Below are 17,506 nucleotides of genomic sequence, written 5' to 3' on the forward strand. Positions count from 1 at the left end.
GCTCTAGCCGCCTTAGCTTTCACTCTTTGGTTTCCGGCCCTGTTCTGGAGGCTCTGAGCGATTTGATTCCTGGAGACGAGCTGGGCACGTGGAGAGGCTGGTGGACCGCGCGACCTCGCTCTCGCCAGCCCCATGTTCGAGGAGCCGGAGTGGGCCGAGGAGGCCCCAGTAGTCGCGGACCTCGGGTCTGTAGCCTTACGGCCTCGGACCACGGCCGACTCGCAGATCAAGGTGAGTGGACCCGCAGGGGCACTCGGAACGGACCCCGCTGGATCCCAGAGCTGGGGCGCGCCGTATGTGTATTAGGGGGAGGCGGGAGCCTGCGGCCGCCCGAAAATCCCGGAACTTCCAAAAGAAAGTGACGTTGGAACTGAGAGAGACTTGGTGAGTAGAAGTTAGTGAAGCAAAGAGGGTTTCTTGGAAGGAAAAGCACGTGTAGAGACCGTGGTGTGAGAGAGCATGTTCTGCTAGGGTCACACACCTACACAGAAGTAATCTGTGTAATTGGAACGGAGAGAGTGAGAGGGGGTGCCGTAGAAATTGGAGAGCTAGATTAGAAGCTTTGCATACAGTAAAGATAGAAGCCAGTGGAGTGTTTTAGCAGAGGAATGATTTCTTCAGATTTGAATTTTGAAAAGGTCATTGGGTGCTGTGTGGAGATAGGAGAGAGCAAGAGTGAATGACGATGAAGGGTTGTCAGTACTACTTTTCAAAGGGAGGTGGTGCTGAGGGGAACTCCAAGACAAGTGCCTGGCTTAGGACCGCCCAGTAGGACTTCAACCTAGAATGGCCTCCCAGACAGCAGACCTTCTCCTTTAAGCTTTTGCCGATGTGAGGGCTGCTGCACTTGCTCAGGCTCTTTCTATCCTTCGGTCAGCCTCCAACATGGAATCTGTCTGCTTTATTCCCTCCTCTTCAACCCCTCAACCCATTGCTGTAGTCCTTGCCACTGGCCTTTGTCTACAGCTTGTCCTTTTCAGTTTGTTCTCTACACTACAACTATTAAAGGAGGCACCTTTAATACACGCACGTGTGATCCTGTTACTCTTGTTTTCAGAAACCTTCCTAACTTTTATAAAAAGGTATTAGTTAGAGGTAGAAGCCTGAGATTGAGGGTTGGAACTCCTGGTCCCTGGCCTTGATCTTGTAGCTTGTGACCTTATCGCATTTCTCTGGGGAACCCCATTACCTCATCTGCACGAGGAAGAAAGTGGGGTGGATGATTTATCTGCCCTCCTTGGGATGACGACTTGAAAGTTCTTCAGGGTCTGGCAGTCTTCATGACGAGTTAAGTTGATTGGGAATAATCCAGAGATGCCTCTAACCAGCGTCTGAATGAGGTCCCCATCTCTCCTTTCTTATTCTCCAGGCCCCATCCATTCTCTTCGCCCCTGCTCTCATCCCTTGTTTTCCCCCAGGGCTCCAAGCGCCGCCAGCTCTTGGCCACATTACGGGCCCTGGAGGCAGCATCTCTTCCCCAGCAGCCCCCCAGTCTGCCTGGCAGTGACGAGGAGGACGAGGAGGAGGTGGTGGAAAGAAAGAAGAAACGCCCAAAAAAGGTCTTGTTTGCCAGCACTTCTCCTGAAGTAGAGAAGAAAAGGAAGAAGAAACGTCAAAAACAGGGCCCACCTAGCAGTGACTCCAAGGAAGAGGAAGTGGAAAGGAAGAAGTGCCACAAAGGGGCTCTTCTTGGAAATGACTTTGCTGAAGAAGAGAAGAGAAAGAGGAAATGCCAGAAACAGGACCCTTCAAATCCTGCCCAGCCCCTGGACAATGTTGACCAAACTGGTATTAGTGCATGTGGGACAGGGAGGGGGGTTCAGCTGATCCTACATATGACAGAGGTTATCTGCCACCACTAGGTTTGGGGTTAGGGAATAAGAAGTACTTTTGTCTGGGCCACAACCTCTGTCTCAGGTTTTAGTCTCTTGCTAAGCCTCTGAATTCAGGGGATATTGCCCCAAATATGCCTTCCCATCTCACTCCCTGCAGGTTCCAAAGCTTGGAATTCTAGTGCTGCAAATGACTTCACCAAGCCACGCCCTGAGACCCCTTGCTCTAATCCTCCGCATACCTTGAGTCGCAAGCAGTGGCGGAACCGGCAGAAGAACAAGCGTAGACAGAAGAACAAGTTTCGGCTTCCTCAGCCACCAGAGCAGGCCTCAGTCACAGCCGCCGCAGAGGAGACAGAGGTGCCTCCTGCCCCCAGTCCAGACAGCCATGGAGCCCGGGCGGAGGCTCTGCGAGCCCGCATGGCCCAGCGGCTGGATGGTGCCCGGTTCCGCTACCTCAGTGAACAGCTGTACTCAGGGCCCAGCAGTGCTGCACAGCGCCTCTTCCAGGAAGACCCTGAGGCCTTTCTCCTCTACCACCGTGGCTTCCAGAGCCAAGTTAAGAAGTGGCCACTGCAGCCAGTGGACCGCATTGCCAGGGATCTTCACCGGCGGTGAGTGGGAGTTGGGCATTGTGAGAAGCGAGGTGTGTCAGTCACGGGCTCAGACCAGACCAGTGAGCTATTCCTCCCTTCCACTTCCAGGCCTGCGTCCCTCGTGGTGGCTGACTTTGGCTGTGGGGACTGCCGCCTGGCTTCAAGTATCCGGAACCCTGTGCACTGCTTCGACTTGGCCTCTCTGGACCCCCGGGTCACTGTGTGTGACATGGCCCAGGTAAACCCCACTCCTTCCACATAACTGGCCTGTGCCCTAGGCCCAAACTCCATGTGCTAATCTCTAACGTGCCATCTCTGCCCGGCATCCTTGTGTCCACCCCTAGCACTCAGTGCTGGCTTTCTCCTCCCCATAATGTGTGCTTCATACAATACTCTCACTCTGCACAGGTGCCTCTGGAGGATGAATCTGTAGATGTGGCTGTGTTCTGCCTTTCACTGATGGGAACCAACATCAGAGACTTCCTAGAGGAGGCAAATCGAGTGCTGAAGCCAGGGTAGGAGTCCCCAGGAAACAGATGCATGTATATGTGCACACGCGTGTGTCTGTGCATTTACCCAGAACTTTCCATCCTTTGCAGGGGTCTCCTGAAAGTGGCTGAGGTCAGCAGCCGCTTTGAAGATGTTCGGACCTTTCTGGGGGCTGTCACCAAACTGGGCTTCAAGGTCATCTCCAAGGTGAGGGCCCTAAGAAGTCTGTCCGTATTTTTGTCACATGTGTGGCCCTTCAGGGTAATAGTGGTGTTCAGGAAGGAGGTCATAATCAGACACAGACGTTTGTTCCTTGAAGGCATGACTCGTGGGAGAGCCCTGGGAAGCTTTCTGAGCAGGGATGGGATGTGGACGGAGGTGGTTTGAGGAGCTGGGGTGAGGATTTAGAGCTCACTGGGTCTTTTATGTCCGTAGGACCTGACCAACAGCCACTTCTTCTTGTTTGACTTTCAAAAGACTGGGCCTCCTCGGGTCGGGCCCAAGGCTCAACTCTCAGGCCTGAAGCTCCAGCCTTGTCTCTACAAGCGCAGGTGACCTCTGGACCCCCCTTGAAAGGGGAGGCAAGTCTTGAACTCCAGGCTCAGTACTCTGAAGACTGTATCCAGCCAGGCTGTGACCCGGGGCCTGGTACCACCCTTACTCCATCCCAAGAACAAAATGTAATGAAACCCCTGGCTCAGCCCTGCTCTAATGAAGGCTTCTTGGTTCCAGGAAGCATAAAGTCATTTGGGCTAGCTAAAGAATAAGGAGTTTATTGTGAGAATGCAGGAGTATCTGGGAATTATGGATCCCCTCAGTGTCATGGAAACGACATGGTTTGGAATTCAAGGCATCTCTGGGTTTGGCTCCTCTTTCCATCTCTCAGGAGCCACATGGGCTTTCTGTCCTAGCATCTCCACTCTCCTCTATTCTGCTTTTCCTGTTTGAGCACCAGCTCCTGCTTACCCATAGCTTCTGCAGCTTTGGTTTGCCCAGGCCTTGAAGGCCTGGGGCAGGCATTGCTTCTTGGCTCTGGGGCAGCTGGTAGCCCGCCAACATCCTGGTTGAGCACATCAGTCTGGGCTTCTAGGTCAGGATGGTTTGATTGTCCCTGTACTGAGTGCTTCTTGCCCCTGATCCTCGTCTCCATCTTGGGAGCTGTATGGCCCAAACTACTCCTAGTATCTATTGTCCCATAGGGCCCTGGTGTGTGTCTGGCTGAGGGCACAGATTTTGGAATCAGGTAGGCCTGCCACTGATTGCTGAGAGTCTTTTAATCTTTGAATGTCATATTACTCATTTGGAAAATGGTAGGATTCTTGTCTCATGGGATTGTTGTGTGGTGTGGGTTAATGAGGAAATCTGTAGCTAGGGCTGGGTGCACAGGAGGTGCACAATAAACTGTAGCTGTGGCTGATGTGTGTTGTAAGCGTTACTGTTTTCTAAAGACCTTCTCCAGGCAGGGTTAGGGGTTGAAGAGTAAAGAATGGATTTGTTGACTGAGGAAGACTGGGAGAGCTCAAGATAGGACTTTCAACAGGCTTATTTTATAGGATTTTTAGAGATTCTTGACAGATTGTGAGCTGTTCTTGGAGGAGGGGTGGTGCAGGAGCTGGGTCTCTTCATAAATCACAACTGATTGATGCTATTTGGGGTGGAGATTGGGCTGTTCATTGGCAGAAGGGTCTGTCTGTTGTTTCTGCCTTGTAGTGGGCCCAAATCAGCATGTCCTAGGAAAGCTATGGACAGGGAAGGCTAGTGCTGGGAGAAGATGAACTGAGATGATAGGTCCTTGGCCTCTTCCAGAAGGCATCTGCCATGGGCCCAGGTATAAAGATAGAGCCTGTTCTACCTATTTCAAAGAACAAGAACTGAGAGTGACCACTGGGACACAGGTTCCGGGGCTCTGAGGCAGTTGGGTGCCTCCAGTAAGGTGGGTGTTTTGAGGCCGGCTGTGTAGGCCAGAGGGCATGTTTGGAGGCTGGGCTATGAACCATCCAGCAGATACTGCTCAGTACCTTTGCATGTGCTTCTCTCTGCTGAATACTCATCTGATTGGCAGAGTCTTACTCATGCTTCCAAACAGCCTAGTTGTTTCCTACTCCGTTACTCCCAAAGCAGAACTAACCTCTTCATCCGCACTCTCAAAGTGCTACGTGAAGAGTGCAATTTCAGCACTTAAATACTGTGTGGCAATTGCTTTGTGCATTAGGCTGCAGTCTTCTCAACTCATGTTTATCTTTGTATTCCCGAGCTGGTCACTTGAGATCCATCTAAGGAGGTGATAAGGATGACAGGGTTCAGTTGAGTGGGACCGATGAGAAGCAGGGGTGTTGCAGGAACCCAGGTTCCGGCACATGATGAGGGCACAGTGGACTAGTGACGGTGGAATAGGCGGAGGCGGTTGGGAGAGCTTCAGTGAGTAGAACCGGTGGGACATTGCGGCTTGGTGAGAGAAAGGAATCTGAAGCAAGTCTTGGGTTTCTGGCTTGAGCAACTGGTTGGGCTGGTGATGCCATTCAAGGTTGGGTTTTTGGTACCTAGATGTTCATTTGGAAGTGGGACAGAAACTCAGCAGCCAGAGGAGGTAATTCAAGTCATAGGAATAGATAAGATATCCAAAGTAAGATAATGAGAAGAGAAAATGGCTTGGAATAGAACTCTCAGGAGCACTTAATGGATGAGTAAAGGAAAATGAACCAATAAAGGGGACAAGAAGAGAAGGTGGGGCCAGAGATGGAGGAGTAAAACCAGGAGAATGGATTTCTTAGTGTGGAAGGAGTGGGGAGATTTCTGGCTGTCAGATGCTGTTGAAAGGTCTATTAAGATGAGAGAGAGGTCAGATCGCAGCAGGGAGAGGATTGCTGCATAATGTTGAGGGCCTGGGGTTTGAATTTATAGTGGTATTATTCATGAATTTATAGTGAGCCCAATCAGCCCAATGCTGTGGTTATCTCTACCTACTCAGGAATCTAGGTGTAGCTGTGGAAAAAGTGAGTACTGAGGGATCATCCAGAGTTGGAAACTTGCCATGCAGTTGAAATAAACGAGCAAAGGAATTTCAGACCGTTCGTTAAGTAAGTGATTGCTATGCTGGACCATGGAATTTGGTAGAACAGGTGAGTGGAGTAAAGACAGGAGTAGGTTGTTGCATTGGGGGTAACTGAACAAGTAACCTGGAAGGATGGGAGACTGTGGTCAGAAACTGGAATGCCTGAATAATTCATATTGGAAGCAGAGCAGCTCCAGGCAATGGCCAAGTTTAGAGTGTAGTTATAGGGGTGAGTGCCTGAGAGGTGTGCAAGGGAGGTTGCCAGGAGACTGGTTAATGCATGGAGGCCTCAGGTATTGAGAGAGGTTCTGCGTGGACTTTGAAATTCTCCAGTATGAAGGTAGACATAAGCATGGAGCAGGTGCCAACCTCTTGAAGACGGGGGCAGATCCAGGAGATCTGCAAAGAGTAGGAGAGGCGGGATAGCATGAATTTCAAAGGGACAGAGGGCTCGCACAGCCTACTAGAGAGACTTCCATCTTGGATCCCGGGGGTGACGTGAGGCTGGTGAGTGGAGCTGGCTGTCAGGCAGCCAAGACAGAGTACCCCGACAGTCCCCTCCAGCGTGTCGGGATTCACTGGGGATTGCTGGAGAGACAGCTGCTGTGGCAGCTCCGTGGGGCAGGAATCACCTGGGATAACAGGGAGGCAAGCCATGAAGTCTAAGGGATGTTTCGGAGTAGCAGGGCATCTGTCTCACTGTAGGACACACATCACCTTTTTATAGTTCCACATCTCTGTTTCCCAAGTGTTATTTATATTCCTAGATCTTGATTAATTTTCCCTGCTTCATTATTATGCTCAGCAGGACAGCTGGGGTCTGCCTTCCTCCCTCTTTTGCTTTCCTCCCTTACTTAAAATTTGGATTCTTTCTTTGCCTGTCCTGGCTCCAGCCACCTATATAAACATCTTTCTGGGTCTGACTCAGGCCCCCGGCTCCCCCTAACTCAGCCAAGCCTCTTATCTGCATTTCTATCAATTCTGAAAGCAGGACTTTCCTGCGTCTGGGTCCTCCCTGCTCCATCATCAGCTTCAGGACAAGCTGTTCTTCAAGTCCACGCCTGGGCTTCAGTGTCTAGTGTTGAGAGCCTAGACTGAAGAGAGAACAATATATATTTCTTTTAAGAAATAACAGCATGCCGGCTGTTTAAGGAACAATGAGATCAGTTTAAGGAACAATTGGAGAACAGAATGAAGGCGTGCAGTCATAGTAAGAGGTAAACAGGAGTGGGAAAGAGTGTAATTGGAGATTCCACTGGGAGCATTTGGGAAGCTTGAGGTATTTATTCCTAAAGCCAAGAAATGGTGAACCTGGAATCTGACTCCTGCCCTGGAAATGCGGAGGGCAAACAGAGATTCATTAACTGTTTCAGGGGTGGAGCCAGGGGAGTGCTGCTGCTTTTGCATTGGCCTGTGTTCCCAGAATTTGCTGTGGTAAGCCATGCATGAGTGTATCCTTTGCACCTTGCAGGAGAGGGAAGCGTCAGCTGGTCTTGAGTCCTGTCCGGTAGGACCATTTGAAGAGGCAAGGAGACCTCAGCACAAAGAAGCTAGGAGTGTGCCATGTGGGCTGAGGAGGGAGGCTCAGGAGACCACCCAGAGTAAAGCTGCCTCCACCAAGGTAAAGGGGACTGCAGAAAAGGGACAGCATGATGCTCCCTTTAAATATGTAGCAGGCTCATGGGGCACAGAAACATCCAGTCAAGCAAGAACTGTTTTATCCCCTTCCTTCTCTGCAGTTGGGTCCAGAGCAGTCAGCAGCTCTTAGGTGGAAAGGAGGTGAGAAGAGCAGAGAGCATCCAGATTGTTCCTCCCTTCCCTAGTGCAGGCTCCTTGACTTAAGTGGGACAGAGCTGGGAGGCGAAATAGTTAAAGCTACAATAGGTGCAGATTATTTATTGTAACGTAGGATTAGACATTGCAATCATTTTTTTTTTTAATTAATTAATTTATTTATTTTTGGCTGTGTTGGGTCTTCGTTTCTGTGCGAGGGCTTTCTCTAGTTGCGGCGAGCGGGGGCCACTCTTCATCGCGGTGCGCGGGCCTCTCACTATCGCGGCCTCTCTTGTTGTGGAGCACAGTCTCCAGTCGCGCAGGCTCAGTAGTTGTGGCTCAGGGCCTAGTTGCTCCGCGGCATGTGGGATCTTCCCAGACCAGGGCTCGAACCCGTGTCCCCTGCATTGGCAGGCAGATTCTCAACCACTGGGCCACCGGGGAAGCCCCCATGAATTGGATTTTGAATTTTGTCAAATGCTGCTTCTGAATTGAGATGATCATATGTTTTTAAAAATTCTGTCAGTGTAGCAAGTAAAAGATTTATTTCCATATGTGAAATCAACCTTGAGTTTTTGGAATAAAATCAGCTTAGTTGATTATATCTTTTTTATATATTGATGAAATCAGTTTAATAATACTTTGTATAGGACTTTTTAATCTGTGCTCATGAGTGAACATAAGTGATATCTTCCTATAAATCTTCCTTTTCCCACTCAACACAGTGCTTTTCGTTCTCTTCGTGTTGCTATATGTACCTATAACTCACTTTAACCTCTTTTTCAAATGCTCTAATGGCTTCCCATCTCATTCATAATATAGCCCACAGTTCTTTACTATAACCGAAAAGGCCCTTGTATTATCTGGATTCCAATTATCTCTCTAACACTCGCCCCCTTCATGCACACCTTTTCAGCCATACTGTCCACTTTGCTATTTATTGAATATTCTAGGCATGCCCCTGCCTCAGGGCCATTGTACTATTTCATCTACCTGGAATATATTTTCACAGTTATCTTTATGGCCTACTTCCACACTATATTTGGGTCTCTGTTCAAATGTCAATCTATCAGATAATCTCTCTCTCTAGCCAATACTTTTTTTTTTTAACTTTTTTTTTTAAGCCAATACTTTCTACTGCCTTACCATGCTTAGTGTTTCTTCAGGGGACTAATCACCACCTTTTAAATTACATATTTATTTGTTTATGTAGTTATTGTGTATTTCCCCACACTAGAATGTAAATTCCAAGAGAGCAGGGACTTATCTGTTTTATTTAATACTGTGTCCCTGGGATCCAGTACATACTTGCATCTGACATCTGTTTAGTGTTCCAACATGTATTTGTTTAGAACATTTAACATAGCCATTCCTCTAAAGACATTTAGATTATCCAAATCCTTGTGACTACAAAAAAATGGGGGAAGGATTTTCTTATAAATGTTCTCTTAAATGTATACAGTGTATATATGAGTCTTGGTTCCAGATTTCAAGTTAATTTGTCAGGCCAGTTATGCCACAATTAACAACTATAAAATCTGAGCAAAATACACACAAAAACCAATATTTGAAGGCCCTGGAAAGTGAACAAAAGCAGGCAGAAAGCACAGGAGAATTTACCCATGAAAGACTTTAGCTGCAGTGGGTAAGAATTGTGATTTTTGTGGTCTTTCTGTCTGAAGGTTTTCCTTCCCCACCCCATTTTCCAGCCCCACCCTATCCCCCAGTTCCAAACGCAGAAAACCACAGCCTTACTCAAAACAGCAGAGGACAGAGTTCAAGGCTGGTAAAAATGCTGGAAATTTAAGAGCAGAAATCCTGGAAGAGAGAGTGGTATAAGGGGTGAAACCAAAATTTGGACAAACTCAACCCAAATCTTTGGATGACTACTAAATTACACATGCAAAGGGGAGACTCAAGGGGACCTAGCAAAAATAGCTGGCAGAATCCAGCGTGGAGCCTATCTTCAAATGACAGAAATGCACTGGAGTAAGATGTGCAAATTTGCTGCTTTTTTTGCCTGAATACATTCCTCAATTCATGTCCAGCTTGGGTGGCAGCTGAAGTGTCAGAAGACAGGGTTTGGCAGTGGAGAGCAGCTGGAAATTTAAAAGGAAAATCCCAGAAGCAAAAGAACTATAGAGGAGATGAACCCCCAAAATCTGTCCAAGTCTTTGGCCAGTGACTAACCTATGTAAATGCAGGTGAGATGCTCTGAGGCTAGGCTAAAAAAGCAGCTGCTAGAAGCCGAAAGAACTAAGTAGATATGTCAACTGTTGTATGCACAACATAGGAAATATGAAATTTGCATTTTGAGGCCCCCCCCATCCCAAAATTCCTTCATAACAACACCAACAACAAATCTTCAGAACATAACAGAATGAAAATTTCCATTTGGTTCCTTCTTGTAGTTTCTGTGTTTCTACAACATATTATTCACAATATCCAGTTTTCAACCAAAATTACGAGACATGCAAATAAATAGGAAATTATAGCCCTATTATAATTATAAAAATATGAAATTATAAACAGTAATTTATACTCAAGGGAAAAGACATTCAATAGAAACTGACTCTAGTGGGCTCAGATATTGGATTTAGTTGTCACAGTTCAAAGTAGCTGTTATTAATGTGTCTAAATAATAAAATGAAAATATGGATAAGAAATTCAAGGAAAATATGGCCTCAACGAATATACAGATGGGGAACCTTGCCAGAACATAGAAACTACAAGAAAGAACCAAATGGAAATTCTAGAACTGAAAAATATAAATAAAAGGGGGGAAAAAAAAGGATAATACAAAGTACTTGATTTGTACAACAGAGAAAATAGACTGAAAAAATTGATGGGACCTGTGGGATTATAACAAAAGATCTAACATTGTGTCATTGAAGTCCCAGAAGAAGATGAGAAGGAGGATGTAGCTGAGAAAGCACTTGATGGAAAATATCCAGAAACTTCCCAAGTTTGGTAAGAAATCCATATGGATTCAAGAAGCAAGTGAACCCGAAACAGAATAAACATGAAGAAATCCATTTAAAACATATATAATTAAACTTATGAAAACTAAATAAAAAGAAAAAATTTGAAACAACTAAAGAAAAATGACACCTTACCTAAAGGGAGAAAACAATTGAATGACAGCAGAGTTCTTATCAGAAACCATGGAAGCTATAGGGGAGTGGCACAATTTTTCTCAGATTTTGAAATAAAAGAACTGTTAACCCAGAAACTTATACCCAGTGAAAATAAAATATCCTTTAGGAGTGAAGGGGAAATTTGGATATTCTCAGATGAAGGGAAACTAGGAGAATTTGTCATCAGCAGACCTACCCTAAAAGAATGGCTAAAAGAAGTTCTCCAAATAGGGAATGATAAAAGAAGAAGTCTTAGAACATCAGGAAAGATGAAAGGGCACAAATATATGTATAAACAAACATGTGTGCATGTACAGCTAGCTTTCCTTCTCTTGAGTTCTCTGACTTGTGTTTGATGGTTGAAGCAAAGTTTATAACATTGTCTGATGTGGTTCTAAATGTATTAAGACAATTACATTATAAACAGGGAAGGATAAAGGGAAGTAAGGTTTCAATACTTCACTTGAACAAGATGACAACACCAGTAAACCATGTTAAGTAATGTATATATAATGTAATACATAAAACAACTACTAAAAAGCTATATAAAGATATAAACTCAAAAACACTATAGATAACTCAAAATGGAGTTCTAAAAAATATTCAGTTAACTCATAGAAAGCAGAAAAAAGAAAACAGACAAAAATCAGAGTAAACAGAAAAACAAAAGCAGATTTACTCCCTAGCATATCAATAATTATATGTTAATGAACTGAATACACCAATTAAAAAACAAAGATGGGCAGAGTGATTTGAAAAAAAAAGACCCAAATATATGTTGTCTACAAGAAACTTTAAATATAACAATATAGGCAAATTGAAAGTAAGAGGAAGAAAAAGATATATCATGCAAACATTATTTAAAAGGAACCAGGAGTGGCTATATTGATATCAGATAAAGTAGACCTGAGGAAAAGATTTTGACAGAGGGAGAAAGGGACATTATATAATAATAAATGGGTCAATGCAGCAAGAAAACATAGCAATCCTAAATGTGTACACACCAAACAACAGTGTGCAAAGTACATGAAGTAGATCTGATATAACTGAAAGGAGAAATAAACAAATCCAAACTTGCAGTTGGAGACTCTCAACAATCGGTAAAACAACTAGACAGAAAATCAACAACACTCGCAGGATTGTTAAAAGGATTAAAGGAGAGAACCGATTTGAAAGTGACTCCTCCAGTACCTGGCATATGGCGTGTAGGATCTGCTCCCCAAAATGATTTAATCTGTTCAATCTAAAAAGACTAAACACTCAAAAGGCCCATGTCTCTACCTTCAGTGCTGGCACCAACCAGTCTTCCAGCAGACCCATACTCTCCAGGGATGGGCTAATCGTTCATCCAAGACGAAAGAGGGGCCTCCTTCCCCCAACTCACATACACCTAGAGAAAGCCATATTCAGTGGGGCGAACTTGAATCCCCATTCTAAGCGGTGGCTCAGATCCTCAGGGCCAGTGACGACTGTGCTGGATGTTTACTATATTCTTTCATGCAGAAAAAAGTTCAGTATAAAGTAGTGCTGTCTTAGGTCCCATCCAAGAGGATTTGTCATCCTGAAGTTTTTAAAAGTACTCTTATTCAAAATGCCATTCCTTGCATGGCTCTCAAGCAGAGTAAGAACTTGAAACCTGAGTAAGAGTACACTTTGCCTAAAATAAGACCCAGGTATGATTTTGTTGTAATAACTACTGACTAAATTTTTTTAGAGAAAGAAATATAGACAATAAAGGTAAAAAACAAACAAACTGGCTCTGACTTTATGACCTTGAATAACTGACTGAATTTGTATCTCAGTTTCCTGATCTGTAGCATGGAATAATAATAGTACTTATTATAGCTACTATTATAGTTACCAGGGCTTCTTAGGCATTAGTGGGTGAACTGGCACTTTTTTTTTTTTCTATTTCAGACATTTCTCCTATATATCCTATTTCTGAATGAGGATTTCAAATTAGACTGAAAAGCTGAAAAAATACGAGTTTCAGGTGAGCTGCAGAGCACTAGTGAATGAAATTTTTGGTCTTTGGATTATTAGTGCATATAGTGTACAGAGCAGGATCACAGATTTCCTCACAAATTTGGATATGCAAATAAAATTTAGCTCCTTTCTCAATTACTGGTCTGATTTTCCTCACAAGTCTCACTCCCATTCTCCACTCCGCTGGATAGTAGAAGAGGCTAGAAATAAATTTGTTTCACTCTCTTTAGGTTTCATTTATTCTCTTTGAAATACAGGCTCAGAATTTCAAATTCTGAGCATTCTACCTTTGCTCCTCTCCAAAGTGGCATCTAGGTGTAGAGAGGAGGGCTTGTGTGGCATTTTGATGTTCAGAAGGAAGGGGTCCCTGGCCTTATACTGGTTCTTGGGTGTGCACAAGCTGGAATTCTCTGGGTATGGTTGGCCCAGTTCCACCCCTGGGCATCCTGCCAGAATTTGCTTCTAAAGCTGATGAATTCGTGGTCTTGTCTTTTTCAGCTGTCAGGGCCTTTTGCTCCTCCCTGCCAATTTGGCCTCCTCTCAACAACTCTGTTTGGTGCTGCAGACCCTAGTGATTCTCTGCCTCATATTCCCTCGAGCCTAACAGGTCTCTATTCAGTTTCCACACCATGTAGGGATCAAGGGATACTTCTTCCTTTCCATGTCACTCTGCCTTCTTTATCCTCTTGGGGCCACAGTAGGTCCATGCTGCAGAGCAGTTCCCTTCTAAAGTCCCAGTTAGGGAAAAGGGCAAAAGCCTCTGCCCTCAGTACCTCAGTTTACTGCTAAAGTCCCAGATCAGGTTGATTTTGTCATATTCCTCCCTCCCTTGATTCCACTCCTTCATCCATCCCCCCAACCCCTGCCACCCCATCTGTCCAGACAGGATGGGACATATTTCTCCCCTTTGTCATGTGTCTTACTTCCTCCTGACTTTCATTGAGACTTTACTTCCCTAATGAGATTTTTTTTGGCCACACCTAGCAGCATGCAGAATCTTAGTTTGCCGACCAGGGATCAAACCCAGGCCCTGGCAGTGAAAGCACTGAGTCCTATCCACTGGACTGCCAGGCAATTCTCCCTAATGAGATTTTAATTTACCTGCTAGACAATTTCAACAGTGAAACTGTCAAATCTGGAACATTTTTACATGCAGTCATTGTATTTGAGCTATGCTGTCACTTGGTACTTATTTTATAATCTCTGATTGACTAAGTTTAATAATTTGCTGGGCATAATTCAAGAATGAATTTCAGTCAATTATGCATCAATAAAGCTGAAATTTAAAAAAATAAAAGAAATGCTAGGTTACAAAAAAGAATAAATTTTGGTCTAGAGAAGGATGTGGATTTGTAGAAACTATTCTGTGCTAACCAATTTCAGATGGTTTTACTCGTATATCACTATTGTTCCCTGTTCCCACTGGGGAAAATAGTACTGATGGTAAATATGGACAGAGGGTTCATTTATCCAGAAGGACTTCTTTAGTACTCTGCTAATCTCCTCTCCTGAAGGAGTAGGCATGCCCCTGGTTGAGTGTGGAAAGGAAAAGGGAAGAGTTGCTGAGGAAAGAGAAAGCTTTTGCCTCTTTGCTTAGCCTTTCGCACCATGTAGCTTGTACCGAATCATACAGCAAGGGGAGTAAGTTGTACCTAGTAAGTTTTGGTGCTTGGGGGCAAGGAGAGGAGCTCTTGTTGGCTTTTAGCTGGTGTTGTCTGCTATACTGTAACCCAGCTTTTGTCAGAGAGGTTTGCCCTGGGGTAGCAAGCAATCACGCAACTAATAATAACTGAACGTATCAAAGCAGAACTCCTCTGATTCCCTACCTCCAACCTGTCTCTCAGATTTCTCATCTCAGTTAGTAACACCATGATCCACCCAGTTGCTCAGTCATCCTACGGTAGATTTGCCCTTTTCCCTCACTCTTCACATTCAATCCATCAGCAAGTTCTGCTGGCTTTGTCTCCAGAATATTTCCTAAATCCATTAATTCTCCATCTCCACTGTTAATGACCTTAGTCCAAACTCCATCATCTCTCACTTGAATTACTTCAGTAGCCTCCAAACAAATCTTCCTCCTTGTTACTCTGGATTTCCTTCCATCCATCCACCCACCATAGAACAGCCAGAGTAATCTTTGAAAAAGCTCATTTCCCAACTAATACTCTCTAATAGATTCCTTCTTTTAAAAAATACAAGCTCATTATCATGAAAAGGCTCTACGTGATCTGCCCCTTTCTATCCCTTTCCATCCTTTTGGCTTACTCTGACCCTCACTCACAGTGCTCCAGCTATATATTCTGTTCCTTGAACACCCCAAGGTTGTTCCTGCCTCAGCACCTTTGCACCTACTGAGGGCTCTACCTGAAACCCTCCTAGATCTTCAAATAGCTCTCTTTCAAATATTCAGCAAGCCTTCCCTGACCACCCAAACTAGATTAACTGCTCCCCTCTAGTCACTCTCTAACACATCAGCCTGCTTTGGTTTTTTTTATAGCACTTAAAAGTCATCAAATTTAACTCATTTGTATGTTGGCCTTTTATTTTCTGTCTCCCGGCATTAGAACAGCCTCATCAGTGCCTGGCAGAGCACCTCGTTCAGAGGAGTACTCATAACCAATCGTTGAATGAACGTATGACCTTGTGTCTTATTTTGCTTTTGTGTGTGTGTGTGTGTGTATGACTCACTCAGGATCCATTCTGGGGGAGGGGATGACTAGTAGGGCAGGATTGGGGCATTCCCAATAATACTGCTAAGTGCCTGAAAGAATTATCTTGAGTTCTAATGTTCTCCCTTTAAAAATATCGCTTGTGGGTTTAGCACAGTCGAGAGCTGGGTAGGGATTCCAAGTCCTGTGTGTTAGCCATCCTGAGATCTGCCTAGCCCCTTGGATATGTGACTAACCCCAGGCCCATCTCCCCCACAGTGTACCCACACTCCCCTCTCCCTATCGCCAGGCACACACCCTCTTCTACCTTCAGTGTGAACAGACCACCTCTCTCTCAGTTGTGTACACTGTGCTTTCCCCTCAGTGTGTCACATTATCAGTGGGCACACACCTGCATTCCTTATTAAGTCTCAGAAATCTTTCATCAAAGCACTCCAACTTTATTTTGGCTGAGGGCTCAGGGCAACGGTGGGCTGCACACATGGACTCTCCGTTGGGCACAGGTGGCGGGGCTGAGCTTCGTGGGCAGGGCCAGGTGCATCAGGATCTTCCTGCTGTGCAGCCTAGTGTTGCCGAGGGGCCCTTCCAAGTACACAGGACAGGAATACACGGCCAGGCCGGCTGGGGGTGGCACGTCATTGGCCCCCGGGGCCTGGGCGCTGACTCTGACTGGAGGCAGAGGGCTGGGCTGACAGGAAGAACTGTCCTGCAAGGCCCCTGTGAGCGGGTCCCACTCGGCGTTCCAGAGCTGTAGCCCAATCAGCAGCAGCCCCACCTCTGGAACCCTGGGGTTTGGGCCGTTCACCACCTGGGGGCGCCAGAAACTGGTCAGGCAAGGCTAAGAAGCTGAAGGGTCGTGGTGGAGCGGGATCAGAGAAGCAGATGGGGCTAGAGGGAGTAAAACCAAGAAGAGGCAAGGTGGGGTAACGAAGAGGTGTAATCAGGGACTTCAAGGGGCGGAATTGGAAACGAAGGGGCAGCACGAGGATACCTGGAGGTGCAGAGGGCTGATTAGCTCCTGACGTTTATGGGGGAGCTGACTGGCGCTAGAGCCTTGGCAACCAGGGAAATTCGTCAGGTCAATCCCAGCAAAGGCAGCCTCCCAACGCAGTGACAGCAGCAGGCGGCGCGGGTGGCAAAAGGCTGACAGGTGAAAGATGCGCTCTGGTACTTGGGTTCCCACACCCAGGTAGCGAACCAACAGCTGCCCACGGCGCGACAGCTGTCGCAGCCAGTGCCAGGGCGGCTGAGGCCCGGCAGGCGCGTGGGGTCGCCAAGGCGAGGGTAGGCGGCCAGTCCAGAGAGCGTGAGCCACTGCGGCACAGCGCCGGGAGGCACACGGGGGCGCGCCCTTCAGCTGCTGCAACAGGCAATCAAGGTCCCGTTGCAGCGCGCCCACCAGCTGGCTCAGTTCCAGCACCTCCGTCTTGAGGAAGCCCTCCAGAGGCCGCGGCGCACTCAGCCCCAGCTCCCCCCACCCCGCGCAGGACTCAGCTTGGCGAGTGGTCTCGGTCAGCAGGGCCTGCAATGACTCCAGCCTCCCCTTGGCTTGCACCAGGCGTTGCCGCAGCCGCCTTTCGGCGCGCCGGGAGCCTCCGCGGGCCGCCGGAACCCAAGTGGGCGAACACCGCTGCAGCGCGCTCAGGACTGCGCGACTCTGGCGTCGCAGCAGCCAGGTCTGGGGGCCAGCACTCAGTCCGCAGGTCCGGGGTTCAGGTGGTGTGGGCAGTAGGCGCATCTGGGCCTTGCACTCTTCCATAGCATCCAGCTCCCCTAGTTCTTGGGGGTGGAGGTGAGTGAGGGGTGAGAGAGACGACTGTCTCTTCCCAACCCAGACCCAAGGGAGTAGGCCTTTCTCTGACACTTTAAGCCATCATCATCCCATAACTGTGAATATTGCCCCCTTCTACACCTTTATTGGTACCTCTGTTATATTCCCTTGAGCAAGGTGGTATTACTGTGCTGTTCCCCA

At 46.7% G+C, this 17,506-nt stretch overlaps 2 protein-coding genes across 7 annotated transcripts in view; one reads left to right on the plus strand and one right to left on the minus strand.

Annotated features, from left to right (window-relative positions):
• The first annotated feature begins 21 nt into the window (after positions 1 to 21).
• On the plus strand, positions 22 to 15,813 carry RRP8 (ribosomal RNA processing 8). 6 transcript variants are annotated; one of them, XR_014231409.1, is made up of 8 exons: positions 61 to 231; positions 1,419 to 1,788; positions 1,993 to 2,446; positions 2,537 to 2,666; positions 2,837 to 2,943; positions 3,028 to 3,124; positions 3,353 to 3,597; positions 7,441 to 7,532. XR_014231409.1 is itself a non-coding variant. In XM_082341572.1 (8 exons), exons 1-8 carry the CDS (start codon positions 296 to 298, stop codon positions 12,845 to 12,847), a joined length of 1,497 nt encoding a protein of 498 aa, XP_082197698.1. In that variant the 5' UTR covers positions 240 to 295; the 3' UTR covers positions 12,848 to 15,813. The 6 variants fall into 6 exon arrangements, 5 of the variants coding, with proteins under 5 accessions (XP_082197696.1, XP_082197697.1, XP_082197698.1 ...); XM_082341572.1 differs by lacking the exons at positions 61 to 231; positions 3,353 to 3,597 and adding exons at positions 240 to 384; positions 12,797 to 15,813 and having other exon boundaries at positions 1,370 to 1,788; positions 7,441 to 7,590; XM_082341570.1 differs by lacking the exon at positions 3,353 to 3,597 and having other exon boundaries at positions 22 to 231; positions 7,441 to 10,826.
• Positions 15,814 to 15,953: 140 nt separating this feature from the next.
• Positions 15,954 to 17,506, minus strand: part of DNHD1 (dynein heavy chain domain 1) — an 86,475-nt gene continuing 84,922 nt past the window's right edge. The window contains exons 45-46 of the mRNA XM_082343922.1: positions 16,526 to 17,313; positions 15,954 to 16,342 (exon numbers count right to left, since the gene is read on the minus strand). Of these exons, the coding sequence (XP_082200048.1) occupies positions 15,992 to 16,342; positions 16,526 to 17,313 (1,139 nt within the window). The 3' untranslated portion in view covers positions 15,954 to 15,991. The remainder of the gene's footprint in view (positions 16,343 to 16,525; positions 17,314 to 17,506) is intronic.

The sequence above is a fragment of the Balaenoptera borealis genome, assembly GCF_965194805.1.
Source record: "Balaenoptera borealis genome assembly, chromosome: 11".
NCBI classification, from domain to species: Eukaryota; Metazoa; Chordata; class Mammalia; order Artiodactyla; family Balaenopteridae; genus Balaenoptera; species Balaenoptera borealis.

What these genes read in the sequence shown, in the direction of transcription:
- RRP8 (XM_082341569.1), top strand. Translation starts at nt 296, where the DNA reads ATGTGTATTAGGGGGAGGCGGGAGCCTGCGGCCGCCCGAAAATCCCGG. An exon ending in GCCAGGGATCTTCACCGGCG is followed by an intron (nt 2,447 to 2,536) that starts GTGAGTGGGAGT and finishes TTCCACTTCCAG; the next exon opens with GCCTGCGTCCCTCGTGGTGG. An exon ending in GCTTCAAGGTCATCTCCAAG is followed by an intron (nt 3,125 to 7,440) that starts GTGAGGGCCCTA and finishes TGCACCTTGCAG; the next exon opens with GAGAGGGAAGCGTCAGCTGG.